General features: G+C 41.3%; 1 protein-coding gene across 1 annotated transcript; it reads right to left on the reverse strand.

The window, feature by feature from the left end:
* Positions 1–5,764: 5,764 nt before the first annotated feature.
* On the reverse strand, positions 5,765–14,531 carry LOC115369557 (inactive phospholipid phosphatase 7-like). The gene is made up of 3 exons (XM_030066189.1): positions 14,343–14,531; positions 13,423–14,164; positions 5,765–7,550 (listed from the first exon to the last, which is right to left on the reverse strand). The coding sequence occupies exons 2-3, from the start codon at positions 13,895–13,897 to the stop codon at positions 7,162–7,164; spliced, it is 864 nt and encodes a 287-aa protein (XP_029922049.1). The 5' UTR covers positions 13,898–14,164; positions 14,343–14,531; the 3' UTR covers positions 5,765–7,161.
* Between the last annotated feature and the right edge of the window lie 1,839 nt (positions 14,532–16,370).

A 16,370-nucleotide genomic window follows, 5' to 3' on the forward strand; every position in this document is an offset into this window, starting at 1 on the left:
GAACAGGGAGTCTCTGCTGTAAGATTCAGATGGTTGCCAGGGGCACGGAGACATCCCTAACTGTAAAATCCTCTAGGATCAAAGTGGTAGGCTCAAAGGTTGGTGGGACTGAGGGGGGAGCAGGGACTGATAACACAGGGATGGCTGGAGCTTTGGTGGGGAAATGGAAGAGTTCCAGGAGAGGTGGTAGACTGGGGAACGAGAGCCTCTAAGGAGCAGCTGCCAGGGAGCGAAGTCACACATGCCAAGTCACACATACAGTATAAAATACATGAACTGTATATTATTTTACTTATCACTTTCCCTCACAAACCAAAACACTACACATCACATGCAGCTGCATCCACATGATGCATGCCTGCTTGAAAGGTGTTAAAATGTCACTCTTTTTTGCTGCAGCAGCATAAAAAAAGGAAAAATGAAATAAAGCATGCCATTTCCTTGTTACCCTAATGATATCCCCAAAAAGAAGGTCTAGGGGAAATTATGGATTTGCCTCAACCTCCAAAAAATTAAAACTGGGGAATGTGATAACTCCAATCACTCTGTATTAATTTTTTCAAATTTTCCCTGTACATTCATGACTCCTAGTGGAAGAACTGTCACACAACGGTAAGCAAACTTCAAATACCTCGACAGCACCTCTGTGTGGACCTTCAAAACTCTGGCCAGCAGCAAGAGCTCCATGACTCCACCTGCCTAATGTTGCATATTCACCCAAATTGTTGATGTTTGTTGGTCTGATCACAAAGCTGCGTGTTGGGAGGTCCTGTTCCCCCCTCCTGTTCCTCAGCCCTCTCTCAAGTTGCACTCTTGCTTATAACTGACTCCAACATAGCTGACATATTCTGTTGGCTGTTATCAGAGAAGTCCATCTCACACTGTGTTTCTGAACGAGCTCTAATTAGCGCAGATTAATTAGTTCCGAATTTTAATTCCACTTGCACAGCAATCCTCGACTCCATTGCTTGAAAGAGAGAATGGCTTAACCTTGGCTCAGTGACCAACAATGGAAAAAGGACAAATTTTGTGTGTCTTACAATAACCTCAAAACATTAATGGCTGTGTACCAAAATACTGTCAAGCATGAAAGAATGTCATACTTCTCCAATCTTACAATAACAACCAGAGGAATGCCTCAGTTCTCTGGTCAGCCCTCTCCCTATTCTGCCAGTGGATCCCACACCCACAAAGTGCGAGGAGTTCCTTGGCTACTTCTCCAGTAAAACAAAATACATTAGCCAGCAGATTGTTCCCCTGGAGAGGGATTTCCATAGCCACCCTGTCACCTCTGCTACACTAACCTACTTCTTGCCTATCATCCTTTGCCAGTTGGAGGAGACTGTATTTCAGATGAGTGTGTTCTCTTGTTCCTTGGACTGAATCCCGACTAGGTTACTGAAGCAGGTTTAGGAATGTTTTGGCCCTCACTTACTTACTTTCCATATGAACAGCTCCTTATCCCCTAACCCCCCCCCCCCCCCCCCCCCCCTCTCTCTCTCTGTATGTGTGTGTGGTGGTGGAACTTAACTTAACTTAACTTAACTATTTATCAATCCAGGTGAATTCTCAGGGGTGCCGGCTGCCTTGTGGCTGTGCCTGCCAGTCCATTCTGTAGAGCTCATGTTGAAAATGCTGAATTAGTGCCCAGTAAAGTTGGAAAATAATGCATTCAATCACATTAAAAAGATTATAAAAGAAGGTTAAAATAAGTCATATAAATTAGTGATCAGTAATCATTTTATTTTAAGAAAAAAAAAAAAAAAAACACAACAAATAGCCTAAGCTCATGGCTTCGTCAGTTCAGAGTTACTTGGTGATTGATATGTAATGATGAACTTGTCAGCACCTGATAACGGTGTAATTATAGGCTATAATAGGCCGCAGAACTGAAGGCACAATAAAGCTTTAATTTGAATGACAAGGTTTCTGTTTGGAAACATTTGTGCAGGCTGCTGTGTCCAGGGTGGCTTCAGTGTGCAGGGAGTTAGTGGTGTACATAAGAGAGGTCAGTAGAGGGCGTTCTTCTACTGTTTTTCTTCTCTTGTCCTGTGTCCTGTTTAACCCTCACTGTTGGGCCTGGGCTTTTTCTCTGCCACTGTACTTTAACCATGAAATACGGTGCATGTAGCATATAAAAAAAATCAACATAAATTATATATATATTCATTGATCTAAGTTACATTCTCTATAATTACTTATTTCATCACTGATTTACCAAAAAACATGAAAAGGAGTGACAGTAACTGGTAACTACAGTTACCACAGCAACTACTGCAGCTTTTTCTAAATGGACAAGGTTATTCGACTTTACACGTCACAGTGAATATAATTTTGTTCTTTTTTCTATTTTTTTTCTATTTTTGTTTTTTCGATAGGCATCTGGTTTCCTCTTTCTTTCTTTTTTTTTTCTTTTTTTTTTTTTTATTAGTGTTTACCAAGCACCAGTACCTACTAGTACCTACTGGTACCCTCAAATACCCAGCACTTAGTGATTACTCAGGTTTTACAGTGTTAGTAGTAGGTTGGTAATAGTAGTTCACAGAAAGCAACAAGAATGAAACAGAACAATTGGTAGCAGTAGTAGTAGTAGTAACAATAATAATAAAGATGATGATGATAATGATGATGCAGCCTCCAAACATTCTCTTACTTTGATGCTCTCTACACTAATATAATCCATAACTTTGCATAAATGAGATGTGAGTGCAAATGAAAATATCTAATCCAATAAAGGGGCTGACTCTCCTTTTCTCATAAACTTCAGATCCTAATATTAATTTGCCCAGTGGCCATATCAGTGCATGAAATTGATGCCTTCCCTAATCTAATAGCACAACTCTGTTTTGAGTAGCACAAGGAATGTGTTGATTGCATGAGAGTATTTACAATGGAAAGTGAAGCCACATAATGTGGGGCTTAGTGGCAGCCTCCAGTCACCTGCATGGTGGATATCATGTTGCACTCTCAGGTTAATGTGATTACGCAGCCGGGGTGTTGTCCACCTCTCCATTCTTCTCCATTCTCACTCACTTCCATTGTAAAACTCTCCCATCCACTCATGGAGGGTTGACGTCAGGCTAGTGACAGTACACTCAACACATGTCCTCTCGTGTGATACCGTAGAGCCGGCCAGGAGCATCCTGTTGCGTCCTCAGCTGAACTTGAGATGGGCAGACAAGCTGCGTTGCCATGGCAGCTGAGACATCTGTGACTGGTGGGCAGCATTGCTCATTGTCGTGGCAGTTTATTGGACAAATGGAGATGTCTTGTTCGAATTGAATTGACTTGTCAAGTGAAAGTTACAACAACAGAGCTACAAGAGAGTTCAGCTCAGGGAAATCAACGGTAATTAGCCCATCCATCTTTGTTAGAATTGTTTCAGTGGATTGCTGAATTTTCTTAATTTATAGCAACTTAGTATCCATAGTAAGCTAACTTTCAAAAGATATTCCCTGTTATATAAGAGTACAGTAGAAGTTATTTATTGATTTAGTAAGATAGTGAGTAATAATTAAAAAAAAAAAAAAAAAAAATGTCATTTTGCCAGCAGATATCAGGCCACTATTTTCTGTAAAGTAATTTTCTGGATGAAAATAGGTACAAAAATCAAAACCTTTTCATCCATAATGAGAACACCGTAACTAGCACTCATAACTAGTTTGTAGGATCCATAGAAATTGAATGGGTATGCTCTCATTCAATTTTTATGATAGCATCGGCCAAAAGAAGATCAGTGGAGCATGGTGAAGCACTTTCCTCTAGAGGGAGCAGTCGTCCTTCTCATCCTGCCTCTCACTTCCCACCGGTGGTCCATTAACTATGTGCATTTTAATCTGTTGTATAGTCACAGAAAATGTTGGAAACAGTGTAACAGTAAGTATTTAACAATTTGAAACACTACTTTCCCCCCCTCACATGGCTAAATACTTCCATGGTTTAAAAAAATAACCTTTTGAAGATGGCAAAATGCAAACTACATGGACCAACAGATAAGTGTTTAGAAGCATATGTTCATCTATAAAGCTTTTTATTGGAATACTTAAGGAATATCTCGCAGGTCTTCTTTCATATTCCTCTATTTTACATCGTACTGGGGCACAAGAATACTTGCTCTCCGATGGTCAGCATGTCAGCATGTATGCCTGTGTTTGCACTAATAATTTTATTGTTTTTATTGTTTTATTTAGCTGTTGTTATTGTTATTTATTAGTATGTTGCATTGCTTTGGCATCTTTTTCTTGCATTCTATCATTTTTATATACACAGTTGTATTATGTTATTCTTTGTGTATCCAGAGTGTTCTTGAAAAGGTGCTTGCTCTCGAGGGCCCCAATTAAATAAAGATGTGAATGCACATAGCAGATGTTAAAATAAGTTATGATAAGAGGTTTACAGCGGGCCTATGGAGAGGTCAGTGTCAACAGGGAAGTTAAAGCTGTGGTGTCTGTAATGTTACCCCTGTCTCAACAGAGGAATTCAAATGTGCCAAAGTAAGATGGAAGAAGACACAAGCAGAGCACGAAGACACAACAGTAGTAAGTGTGGTGTCTGCCAAGTGAATGGAAATGAGCCCATACACAAGCAGCTGTGCAAGCATTATCAGCACATACACAAAGGATTATTGAAGGGTGCATTCTTTGTAGCGCCGTGGAGGCCTTGATTCGGGCACAAGCGAACCTGCATGACACGAAGATAACTTCTAGTCAGGAGTGAGTTGGCTCTCTTACATTGATTTCCAGGAAGAGGCAGCAGCAAGGTCTGCAGCCACCCATAACATCATAGCTGGTCATAACGTAAAAAATGCCTTTGATGTGACACGATGTTCAGTAATTCTGAAAACCACCACCATCTCTCTCTCTCTGTCAGATCAACCTGCCGCACATCAGAAACAAGACCACGAAGCAAACAGCTTCAGGATGCCCTCCTGTCTTCACTTTATGTTGACTTTTGCCTAGTTTTACCTGTCTGTTCAAATGTGCTCTGTTTATCTTGGCTGAGATAATTACCATTTCGTCAGTGGTGGGATTTGGATATCGTATTAATCAATGCATAAATAAAGGAAATGAAGATAGAGACATTTGATCCTAATGCACTTCTAATGTGTGTCCCCTTACTCTGATCTCTCAACAGTGTTTGACTGCTGTTAAGAAGGAAAAGCATAATGCAAATGCAGAGATCAACATTTCTGCAAGAGGGTATTTTTTAAAGCTTTTTCTGTTCCTACTAACAGCGTTGGAGCAGTTTCGTAGAACACACCAGTGTGCTGCGTTTATTTCCTGTCAGATGCCCTGTGGTAAGAGAAGCATGACAGGAAACTGAAAGGTCTGCAGTTGTTAGGAAATCAACTTCATTCTGCACATGCTGCCTGTTGTTTGTCTCTTCTGTTGAATGGTGATTGGTTTCCATGAATAGATTAGCTTTCAAGAATGGATTTCCAAAACAGATAAAGAGATGGAGTGGTTGACCGTGCTGATGGCTAATGGTCCGTTTTGTACAAGTGTGACATTTGAGTCAGTCAGAATAATTTGCTGTAGACAGCCACAGGAATGCAGCAGGGATGATTCCTGGGCTGATAAGGTTTAAGAGAACAAAGAATACCACTTACAGATTTAGGTTTTGTGATGTTTCCTTTATGGCATTTGGCACAAATATTTCTCCAAACTTCAGTGTAAAATATTTGCAGACCTTGGGAGTCAGCAGAAACAAAGCATGAATCCAACCCCCCCCCCCCCCCCCCCCCCCCCCCCCACACACACACACACACACACTCACACACTCATCAGCATACAACTCAACCAGAAAATCAAGAGGAAAACAACAAAAATGTTAATTGTAAATGGCATATTTATAACCATGCACAAATAATGTAATACTAAAGAAGGCATTCAACATTTTAATGACTGACTGTCCACCTCCTTTTCTTAATGAGAGAAAAACCACAGTGAAAAGACAACATAGTCATTTGTCTTTAAAAAGATTTAAAAAAAAAAAAAAAGAAATGCTGATATACACATACTATATTTACAGAGACCCAAACCACTGAAATATTTTTGCTGCAGCAAAAAAATGTGGTTTCACTGTTCATAAAATAAACATTCAAAAAAGTATGTAATGCATTAAAGAAAAGGCATAGTTTGATCAAAACTGATATTTCAAAGTTGTTATCTTGCACATGCATCCACTCGTGCACACACACCCACACACACACACACACACACACATCCTTCCGTTGTTCAGCGTACGATCAGCACCACTGACAAACAGACAGGTGATTGTCTGTTACTGCAGATCAGGAAGTTGTAATGTGAGAGCTTTTGCAGTTCAATAGTCGGCTTCAGTTCAGTTAAGCGTCTAAGTGATCGAAGTGATCGAAATTCCATTTGAGTGTCCAGTAAAAAATCCTTCATCCCACATAGCAAATGTGCTATTTGTTTTACATAAACAGAAAATTTCAGTAACATAAAAAACTATAACATCTTTCAGTAGAATACAGAATTTCAGTGAGAAATGCACAAACAACTTCACTACCATGCTGACGAGGGACATTGTGGAATATCCAAATTTTGTTTATTTAATACATTTTAGATACATCTAATCATACATCTCTATCTGATTTAGCAATCACATCCAAAGGAAAAGCTCAAACCTTTGAAAAAAATGCAGGGTAGAGGAAGAAGTAACAGAAAGGGAAGTAAAAAGAGGTAATTGAGTAAAGAGGAAGAGGCACAGGGACTCTTGCAAGAATTTAGTGAATAGAAAGAGGTTCAGCAAAGGATGTGGGCGGTAGTGATGTTGTTTATTCCAAAAGGAATATCAAGACATAAACATTCTACATTGTGCTTTTGTCAAATCCTTGCCAATTAGTAATTTCTCTTTCTTTCACCTGCTCAGCTAGTCCTAACTTGAGATGAGGAAGCAGTAAAGGTGTGTAGGTGGATTAAATCAGAGATTTTTTGAAGCATTTAAAAAGGCTTTGTGAACTCTCTTGACCTGCCTGATGTGTCTTTGACGTTGCATTTAGGCCTGTAGAAGTATTCACAATATGCAATATGCAGAATCTCTGATTTTTGCAAAGAAGTTTACGAGACCTTCCTAACTCCATAACATGATGGAGCATCAAATCGGCTTCGTAGAACTAGCTAACTAGATATCAAAGGCTCAGTTAAAGGGGCTCCAGCTAAGGGTGCCTATGGAAATGAGAGTCTGACAAGTGCTTGATGACAACCACACAGTCTCCATCAAGCTAAAGTGCAGCATGCCCAGAGCGAAGCCGCACACCATGTCGGTCAGGTGGTGCCTCCCCAGCAGCACCCGGGACATGCCCACCAGGAAGGCCCAGAGCACCAGCAGGATGCGGAGCGGCACGGCCAGAACGAGGTGGGACAGCAGGAATTTAGAGACCATGGCAGCCCGACTGGCATGTGCAGCGGGGAAAGAGTATGTGTCCATGGCGACATAGTCCAGGAAACCCGGCGTCATCTCCCAGGGTCCTCTGCGCTTCACCAGTCTCTGGACTCCTGCCACAGTCATGACGTCTAGGATCAGGGCTGCCGCAGGAAAAAACAAAAAAAAGAAAAGAAAACAGGAGTGACAGCAGCTTAGACAAAGAACGTGTGCTGACATGCTTTGAAAAATGTATGGTTTTCACATCTAATTTTCAGAAACCAAATGATTCACCCTAATACTTTTATTTTGGTAGAATATTTGAGAACATCTATCAAACTCATTTGCTCTGAATAAAGTTAGAAAAAAAGCTATACCAGGGAACTGACATCACACACGCACACACACACACACACACACACACACACACACACACACACACACACACACACACACACACACACACGCCTACACCATACTGACCTCTGAACATAATTTGTAAATCTGTAAACAAAAGAAGACTGAGAACCAGTAAAAGTAAAAGCAAGTAAAAGGCATAAACTATCATATCTGCTTGGAAGAGAATGGGCACAGATCATTTTTTGAAAAGAGAATGCATCACCATTCTTCCACCATTAAGTACAGTATCTCACTCACAACTATTTAGATAGTCCTGCAAACTCTACAGTGGCTCCTTAGCGCAGTGTTGGCTGTATCTTGGCTTTTTACTGTAATGTACAGTTGTGTGCCACCTGCAGTAAATCCATGATCAGATGTCATGGTGTGTCACAGTAACTAATAGCAGGACTGAGGAGAATAGGCATGGATGAACATGTCTGTATTTAACATGCCACGTTCCAGTCGCAGCTGCCTGTTATAGCCCCATTGCACTCCCAAAAATATCCCTACCGTCGCCATCTTTCACTTATGGTCAAGCCCCTGTCTGCTGCTCGCACACACACACACACACACACACACACACACACACACTCACACACCCCTCCAACTCAGCACTATAAAACCTCAACAGTCAGTATCGATTATGCTGTCCTCTCCTACTGAGTTTTATGCTTTTGTTTATTGCCACTGTACATCTTATTTCTGTACACTTTATTATTTGTATGCTTTTATCAGTGTTCTACTGGCGTTTTATCGAATTCCGCCTTTTGTTTTGCTCTTGTGAAGCACCTTGTAACTATGTTTGGAGGAGTGGCACTGTAAACAAATATCAATGGAACTGCTGAGATGCGAGCACAGAGCTTGTTGCAGGTCACCTGGTGTTTTCAGGCAGTGCCCCTCTGAGAAAAAACCAAAGGTGAGGCAGGAGGTGAGCCAAGAAATGATGCACCAGCCTTAAGGACAAGAATGCATGTCATGTCCTTGAAAGTCAATTCAGTTTGGCATTCTGTAGTTTTATTTTGTAGAAACTATTTTTGGTGTTGTTTTCTGTTACTGCAAGTCCCAGTCTTCATGTAAGGTCTGAGGGCGTTGCTCCTCATTTCTTTGTGCAATGATCTGTTCTGCAATATGTGCTACCGCTGTGGCTCGTTGGAGACACAGCCCTCACTCAAATTTGGTGAGTTTATTCAATGGTCGTGGAAGTGAAACTTTTTCAGCAGGATTGCCTGCACAACTACAGTCACCACAGTGTAGTACCATGTACCAACTTTTATAAATGGACAAAAATAGCGAATTCATTCCAGCCTCTGAATCGATAAATGCAAGTGCAGATGTAATCACTTGACTTCTATAATGTCTGCAAGATCAGCTCTCATACTGGGGTGCTGAACTCCAATTAACTGCTCAAAAGAGGAACCTGCTATACTGAGAATGGAAACTCTACTCCAGGAAGTGCAACAGGTGTGGGCAGCTATGTGGCCAGATTTCCACAGATAAACTTGTTTGTGAGAAAACCCACAATGCCCACTGTTTCTCTCTCTTGCCAAGCTGGATGTGGGAGTACTAACACACCCTTAGACAAATGTTACTTCATGCCTCTTTTTTCTAGCACATGGTCTGTCTATGATTATAATTGACTCCTGTTGGCCAGCAAATCACTTGCAGGTATAACTGGTCTGCAGCCCTCTGCTGCCATACAAGGGCAGCGGCATGTGTACAACGCCTTTAATAATGGTGACGATGGTACAGGGAGGCTGACTTGCCACCCCACTCCTTCTCCCAGCATAATTTCCCATTAGAACCAGTAATGTGCCATGTTTTTATCCCAAAGAGGCCCCATCTGCTTTAAAGAATAAATACTGAAATGATGCATACCTGCTTATCTTTGTCCACTGTGAGACAAAATGTGTGCATTTAGGCAAAAACACCTAACTCAACATCTTGTTGACTACCTGCAGCCAAAGAAACCTATGGTCACTTGCAGTATTGATTGATTTTTTATTTATTTATTTATTTATTTTATTTTGTGTCATGTACACAAAGTGTCCAACCCTTAGGGGTTTACAAGAAACCTAAAATACAGCTGCATCGGTGAAAAAAATTCACTGCAAAATTACAGATTATTGTACAGCTCGGTCTTAAACAAAATATGCGGCCAAGCTTGGGATCTCTCTCTATAAAATCTGCAACACAAACGACTCCCCTCCTGAAGCACAACTTCCTTGTGTTCATGTAAAGCACAAATTCCTTGTGTTCATGTAAAGAGGACAATAAAACAGAACATTAACCTCTCTCTCTCAATTTCACCCAGCTCACACAGTAAGCAGTGGCTGTAGCTACCCATAGCAATTTTTGAGTAAGTTCCTTTAAATGAAAATGTTTTTCTTATATTGATGAACTACCACACCTAACAGTTATTTTGCACCAGGTTGCTGGTACTACTAGCAACCTAAACCAAAAGGAGCCATTTTCCTCTCTTTACTGTTAGTGGATGCTCATGAGTAACACTGAACTGACTGAGCAGTGAACACTTCAATTCTGGGGATCATGTGCAATTAGAAATAATGGAGAAATAGGTCGGCTATGTGACATTTTGTAAGCAGATGTAGCTGCCTCAATTATCACAATCAACAGAGAGAAAAATATACTGTGTAAAGATAAGGTCCTATTTTGAATATTAATTAAATATTAATCTATATCAACAAAATGCCCTAATGTAGCATGAACTGAAGGGTATGCAGCGTGAAACCTGTGGCTGGAGGTTATATGATTGCCCTTGTTTGTCCATCTGTGTGCTTGTCTGTTTATGTGTCAGCGAGATAAATCAATGCGCCCACTGCACACAATTTGGTGGGAAAGATGTCTGCGCTTTTTGCTGATTTTGCAGCCTCATATTTGTACAGGGAGTTTGGGATGTGACATACCAACTTCAGCCTGTTTGTTCCTGTGAAAGCAGCAATGCTTCAGCCACTTCATTTGTGATATTACTTCTTACAAAGGTGTACACATACAGTGCAATTCTCCAATTAACTTCACCAGTGACAGCTGCATTACACACATTGTAGAAATGAGTGTGAAACTAAAGGTTTCTGGTTTTCTATGACATTGAAATTTGCTACTGATCAATGCACTTATATATTAGCTAGTTAGAATAGCATACAAACTCGATGCCCACTTTATTAGGTACACCTGTACAGTCAAATGCAGTTCAGTGCAACTGTTCTGCCATCAAGTTTAGTTTTCTGATGCCTATAATGCTCAGGTTTTCTTTTTGTCACAGTAATAGAGGTATTAAGTCAATTCTATGTTTGGCATTGAGCTCATAGTCAGTGATGCTGTTGTACTGGACTGCATTTTATTGAGAGGTGTTTCTACTATTATGTCCCCCTCATGTATATAAATAGGGAGACAAAAAATCAGAAACATCTCTCAATATAATGTAGTCCAGTACAAGACCTCTGCAAACTACAGCCTCAGTAATAAACATAGAATTAATCTTATACATTCTCCACAATGTCAACAAAACCTGAATGTTATAAACATTCTTAAAAGTTAGAGTTTGAACTGCATAAGAGTGTACAGTTGGACCTGATAAAGTGGCCACTGAGGGTACATTTGATATGAAATAAAATAAAATAAGGCTTGTAACCCAATTCTAAGTTTGCTCTTATAATCATTTATTGCTACTTACAGTCTAGCCACACAAGACCTTGTGATTGTTAGCTGGCGGAATTCTAGTATCAAAATATATTATTTTAATTGACTATTATGTAGAGACGACATCTCTGTTGGAGCTAGAGGCTGCTAACTATATTACTTCAGTGAATGAATTTTAGTCTTACTGTGTCTTCAACTCCAACATGAATTGCAACTCAATCCAGATCAGCTACATCTGTGGCCGATATTAGACCATTTGCTGATGTGCCCAAAGGATGGGTGTCTGAGAGTACACTAATATAGACCTGACTGAGCTTTTCAGCACATTTTGATGATCATGGTGACACCTTCACTTGCAATTATATCTTATCTGTTAATATCAGTTAACAGACATTTCCTTTATATGAGATTTCTGCTCTGAATAAGAACCAATCTGCACCACAGCATCTGAAACTGACAAGGCCACTGAAAACCTGGAAGATCATGTGTACAAGTATAACTACTATTCATTTGATATTGCTATTTCAATTTGTACCCTTTCAATTTGTATGTCAAAACTGATGCACAGTCTCCAACAAGATTATATTTCAACTGTAGTCTTGAAGTAGCCGTTGTGTTTGTCTTTCACACTAGCAGAACTAGCTGAAACTGAATGAAGCCGGTATACAGTCTGATCTTGAGCTGTAAGGAAGCGGCTGACCTGGGTGAAGGTATACTAGTTAGAACTGATTGCATCCTCACTGGTGCACATCGTGATCAATACCGAGGCCTTGAGGATAGAAGGCTGGCTTCAGATAGCAGCTATCTGTATCTTTCCCATAGACTGGATGACAACTGAGAAAGAACTGCAGGTTATTTTAAGGTAAACATGGCTTCTATGATAAATGAAAATACACATTTCACCCATACTCCCCTTAGATCACATGGAAGAGTAGGCCAAAGAATATTAAAGAGATAATGATATTAGAGAGATAATGACTATACTGCCACTGACTGTCATGGTAAATGGCTTCTTAGACAGTACCCAGGGGCGTCGTAGTGGGGGGAAAAGCGGGACTGATTACCCAGGGCCACAATGGGGAAGGGGGCCCTTGAAAGGCCTGAAATAAAAAGGTTTGCCTATTGGTCGGCTATACAAGGGCCCAGTAAGATATCTTTTCATGGGGCCCAAAATCCCTGGCGGCGCCCCTGACAGTACCAATCTTCATTTATCTGACCAGACTTAGTTTTCAAAGCTCTACTTTAAAGTACTTTCATTTGGAAAAAAATGTGAAATAACTTTACAGCAGGGCTGAACTAAACCCATTTTGCCAGATAAAAATGCTCGACAGCAGATTTTACTCAGTCATGGAAAAATCTCAGCCCACTATTGCACACTGCACAACTATTCCCTATAGTGAATATGTTCTTAGATTTATTCCTGACAGATCAAAACGACCCCAGATGATCCTGGGCCCACGAATACTGAACAAGCATTTGCAAGTGAACAATGTACCAAACACAATTGTCCTAACAGCGTCCTAAATCCACAGATTTACCAGCCTCCAATCGGAGTCCAATGTAAGTCCAGCCAGGAGATTTGGACTGTTTTTTTTTTTTTTTTTTTTTTTTTTTTTCAATAATCTGTGATTGGGCCAAGACCAAGCATGTGTGTATGCACCCCACCCCACCCCACCCCAGCCACACCACCACCACACACATAGGGAGAGAGGGAGAGAGAGAGAGAGAGAGAGAGAGAGAGAGAGAGAGAGAGAGAGAGAGAGAGAGAGAGAGAGAGAGAGTTTCTGAGAAATGTGGTCTGTGCTCTTTTCTGCAGAGGTGAAAATGATTTTTTTTTATAGTATCAACTGGGTTGTAATGCTGCTGCTCGCCCCTATCTCTGCGCGCAGGTTTGTTTTAAGACGCACGTGCGTTTGGGCATCCGGGAGTTGAATTTCAATTAATGTTGTGGAGCTCTAGTGAATGTGGTGTCGCATTTACCCAGCAGCAGGTTGACCAGGACCTCTTGCCCAGCCAGAGTATTACTCCTCGTGAGACACACGATAGTGCCAATGATCCACGTGATGCCGTGTCCCGTAAGCGCGAGCAGTGCGACCATGGACCGGCATCCTCCCCAGGACGACGACGTGTAGGCGCAGACCCCCATGCGCTTGGATAGGCTGATGTCAATGGCGAGGAGGGCGTTCATTGCTATTCCCTTGAACGAGGGGTTCAGCTGCATACAGTCTTCCTCGGGCATTTTGCTGGGCTCTTTCCGCTCCTTGCTGGCACTGTCGGTAGGTTCTTCGCATGGCTGGCTTGTTTGGTGTTTGATTTGACCCGGTCGCCTTGCGCTGCCTCGGCTCTCAGATGGGCCGCCGCCTCGGAGGGGCTGGTTCAGGGACAAGAACTCAGGTCGGCTCAGGACGCTGTTTCTGTCCCGCCTCCTGGATCTCAAGCTGTGACTAGAGGGCATGTTTCTGTTGGGGCAACTTCGCCTCCTTGGGTGAAACAAAACAATTGATTGATAATCTTCGAAAGACAATTCAACCGATTTGGGCACCCACGACAGTGAAATGTCCCAGGATAAACCCCTACACCAGTCCTCCCCCTCCTGTGGCCTTAATAGATATATTTAGACCGAGTGGAATGTGCCTTGGCCATGCTGTTTATACCGCGACCCATGCAGGCATGAAGACAGGGTTGACTGGCATTTGCTTCGGCCAATCCCGTGAAACACGATCTACAGCGTGGAGATAAAATAACATCATGAGCATCTTGTTACACCATAATAGTGCGCAACTATATAAACAACAGGTGCCTTGCTGCTGCATGTGGTGCAGTGAAAGACTAGCTTGCATTTTAACCAGAGGAGAAACAATCAAAAAATGCGCAAGACAAAGGTAAACGTTTCTTCCTACCATGCGACGGATGTATATGGCCCATAGAGCATCACTCAAATCTCCCCTGTGCACTTCATTTCCATTAAACCATCCTTCAGTGCACATTTAAGGAACAATACGAGGAATTGCAGTGCAGAGCGAAATTGTTCCAGCTTGATATAATCTGTAAAAGTGAACAATCACCCACATACATCCACACAGTGCTCAGTGAAGACAGGCGAGCCCAGACAGTGCAGCATCTGTTTTTCCTTGCAGTTTTGACGTACCTTACGCACAATCTCTATTCAACCTCTACGCTGCGCTCTTCTATGGACGGGAGTTCTCCAAGGTGCTTAAACGGACAGCTGCAGAGCAGAGGCACTCGCCCGCCACATCTTAATGCTACTTTTAGTCAAATATTCTTTTAACAGTCTTCACAGAATTTTAAATTTTACTCTTAAATTAAGTGAACTTTTAAGCCAATTTTGTGGCATAATTGTGTTTATCTCTGATATGTTCCAATATATATTTCCTTGAAATTAGAAACAGTTCTCAACTGAGTGAAAAAGTAGTCTTGAAACAGGTTAATTTTCATCATAATACATTAAATAATCTTACCATATTGGCACAGTTTCCACGCTCTAAGAAAAAATAGGCTTCAAGACTTAGATTACACAAGATGAAAAATTTATGTAGTGATCTTCTTCCTACTCCTTCGGTATACCTGTCTGACCAGCACTCACCTGAAACTGGGTTTGAGCTTGATAACGTCAACATTGCTTAGAGAATTCAGAGAAAAGCAGTCAAGTGCTAGTTTCAAGCTTGCCACCTGCTTTGTCAGTACAACTGGTCGATCATGAACTTATTAATGTAGCCTACACTGCATTCACAATTTCCAATAAAGCTGGTGGCGATGACACAAATGTCAAAACTCAACCAATTAATCTGATCATGAGTGTGTTCCTGCGAGCACACACACACACACACACACACACACACACACACACACACACACACACACACACACACACACACACACACACACACTATGTCAAGTGTCTCTCTACGGCTACTTCAAGGTCACTCACATGACAGTAAATAACAGTGCCATTTTAAGCACTGGTTAACCCTGACAGACGATAATGTAAATTCTAACAGCTGGGCTGAACACAACTGAGGTGCGGCCATAGAAAATGAATGACCCATTCAATGTCAATGGGTGTATCCTATTTGTGAGTATCCAAAGTTGATTGACACATCACAGTCAGCCACGACGCAGTGAGTGCTCATCAAATTGCATCACCCAAAACAACAACATATATTCAGTGTCACAACCCACAGTCAACAAGACATATGTTCATCAGTTCTGCTATTTACAGCTAAGTAAATGAGCTATTAATGCGTCATCATGCAAATCACACCAAAACACACCCTTGTTATCATTATTATTATTTAATTATTATTATTATTATTGATGTTGTTTTGGTGTGTGTGTGTGTGTGTGTGTGTGTGTGTGTGTGTGTGTGTGTGTGTGTGTGTGTGTGTGTGTGTGTGTTTGCATGTGATCTAAGTATTGCTAATGTTGTGGGGACATAAATCTGTTTACACAGTCATGTTGTGGGGCCTCGCCTCCCTTATGGGGACAAAAAGCAAGTCCCCTTAGTGAATATCATTAATTTTAGGGTGAAGACTTGATTTAAAGGTAAGATAACTTTAGGGTTAGGTTAGGTTAGGGTTAGGGTTAGGGTTAGGCAGGTAGTGGTTAGGGTTAAGGTTAGGATAAATCTCCAGAAAATGAATGTAAGTCAATGTAATGTCTTCTGAAGTGATGGAAACACGACTGTGTGTGTGTGTGTGTGTGTGTGTGTGTGTGTGTGTGTGTGTGTGTGTGTGTGTGTGTGTGTGTGTGTGTGTGTGATGAAAAAAAAAAACGTCCTGAAGGCAAGTTCACGCACGAGACTTCACGCACCAGACGCCTGATAAGCGGCATTAAAAAAAAAAAAAAAAAAAAAAAAAAAGTTCACGCCAACGTAACGACCAGCAACCAAGAGCTGTCCACGATTTCCA

The sequence above is a fragment of the Myripristis murdjan genome, chromosome 12, assembly GCF_902150065.1.
Source record: "Myripristis murdjan chromosome 12, fMyrMur1.1, whole genome shotgun sequence".
Lineage (NCBI taxonomy): Eukaryota > Metazoa > Chordata > Actinopteri > Holocentriformes > Holocentridae > Myripristis > Myripristis murdjan.

Bases quoted from the DNA above. Each gene is read 5' to 3' on its own strand.
- LOC115369557 (XM_030066189.1), bottom strand. From the start codon at position 13,897: ATGCCCTCTAGTCACAGCTTGAGATCCAGGAGGCGGGACAGAAACAGC. The intron at 7,551-13,422 runs GTAAATGCGACA...TTCCTGCGGCAG, and splicing joins CCTGGTCAACCTGCTGCTGG to CCCTGATCCTAGACGTCATG.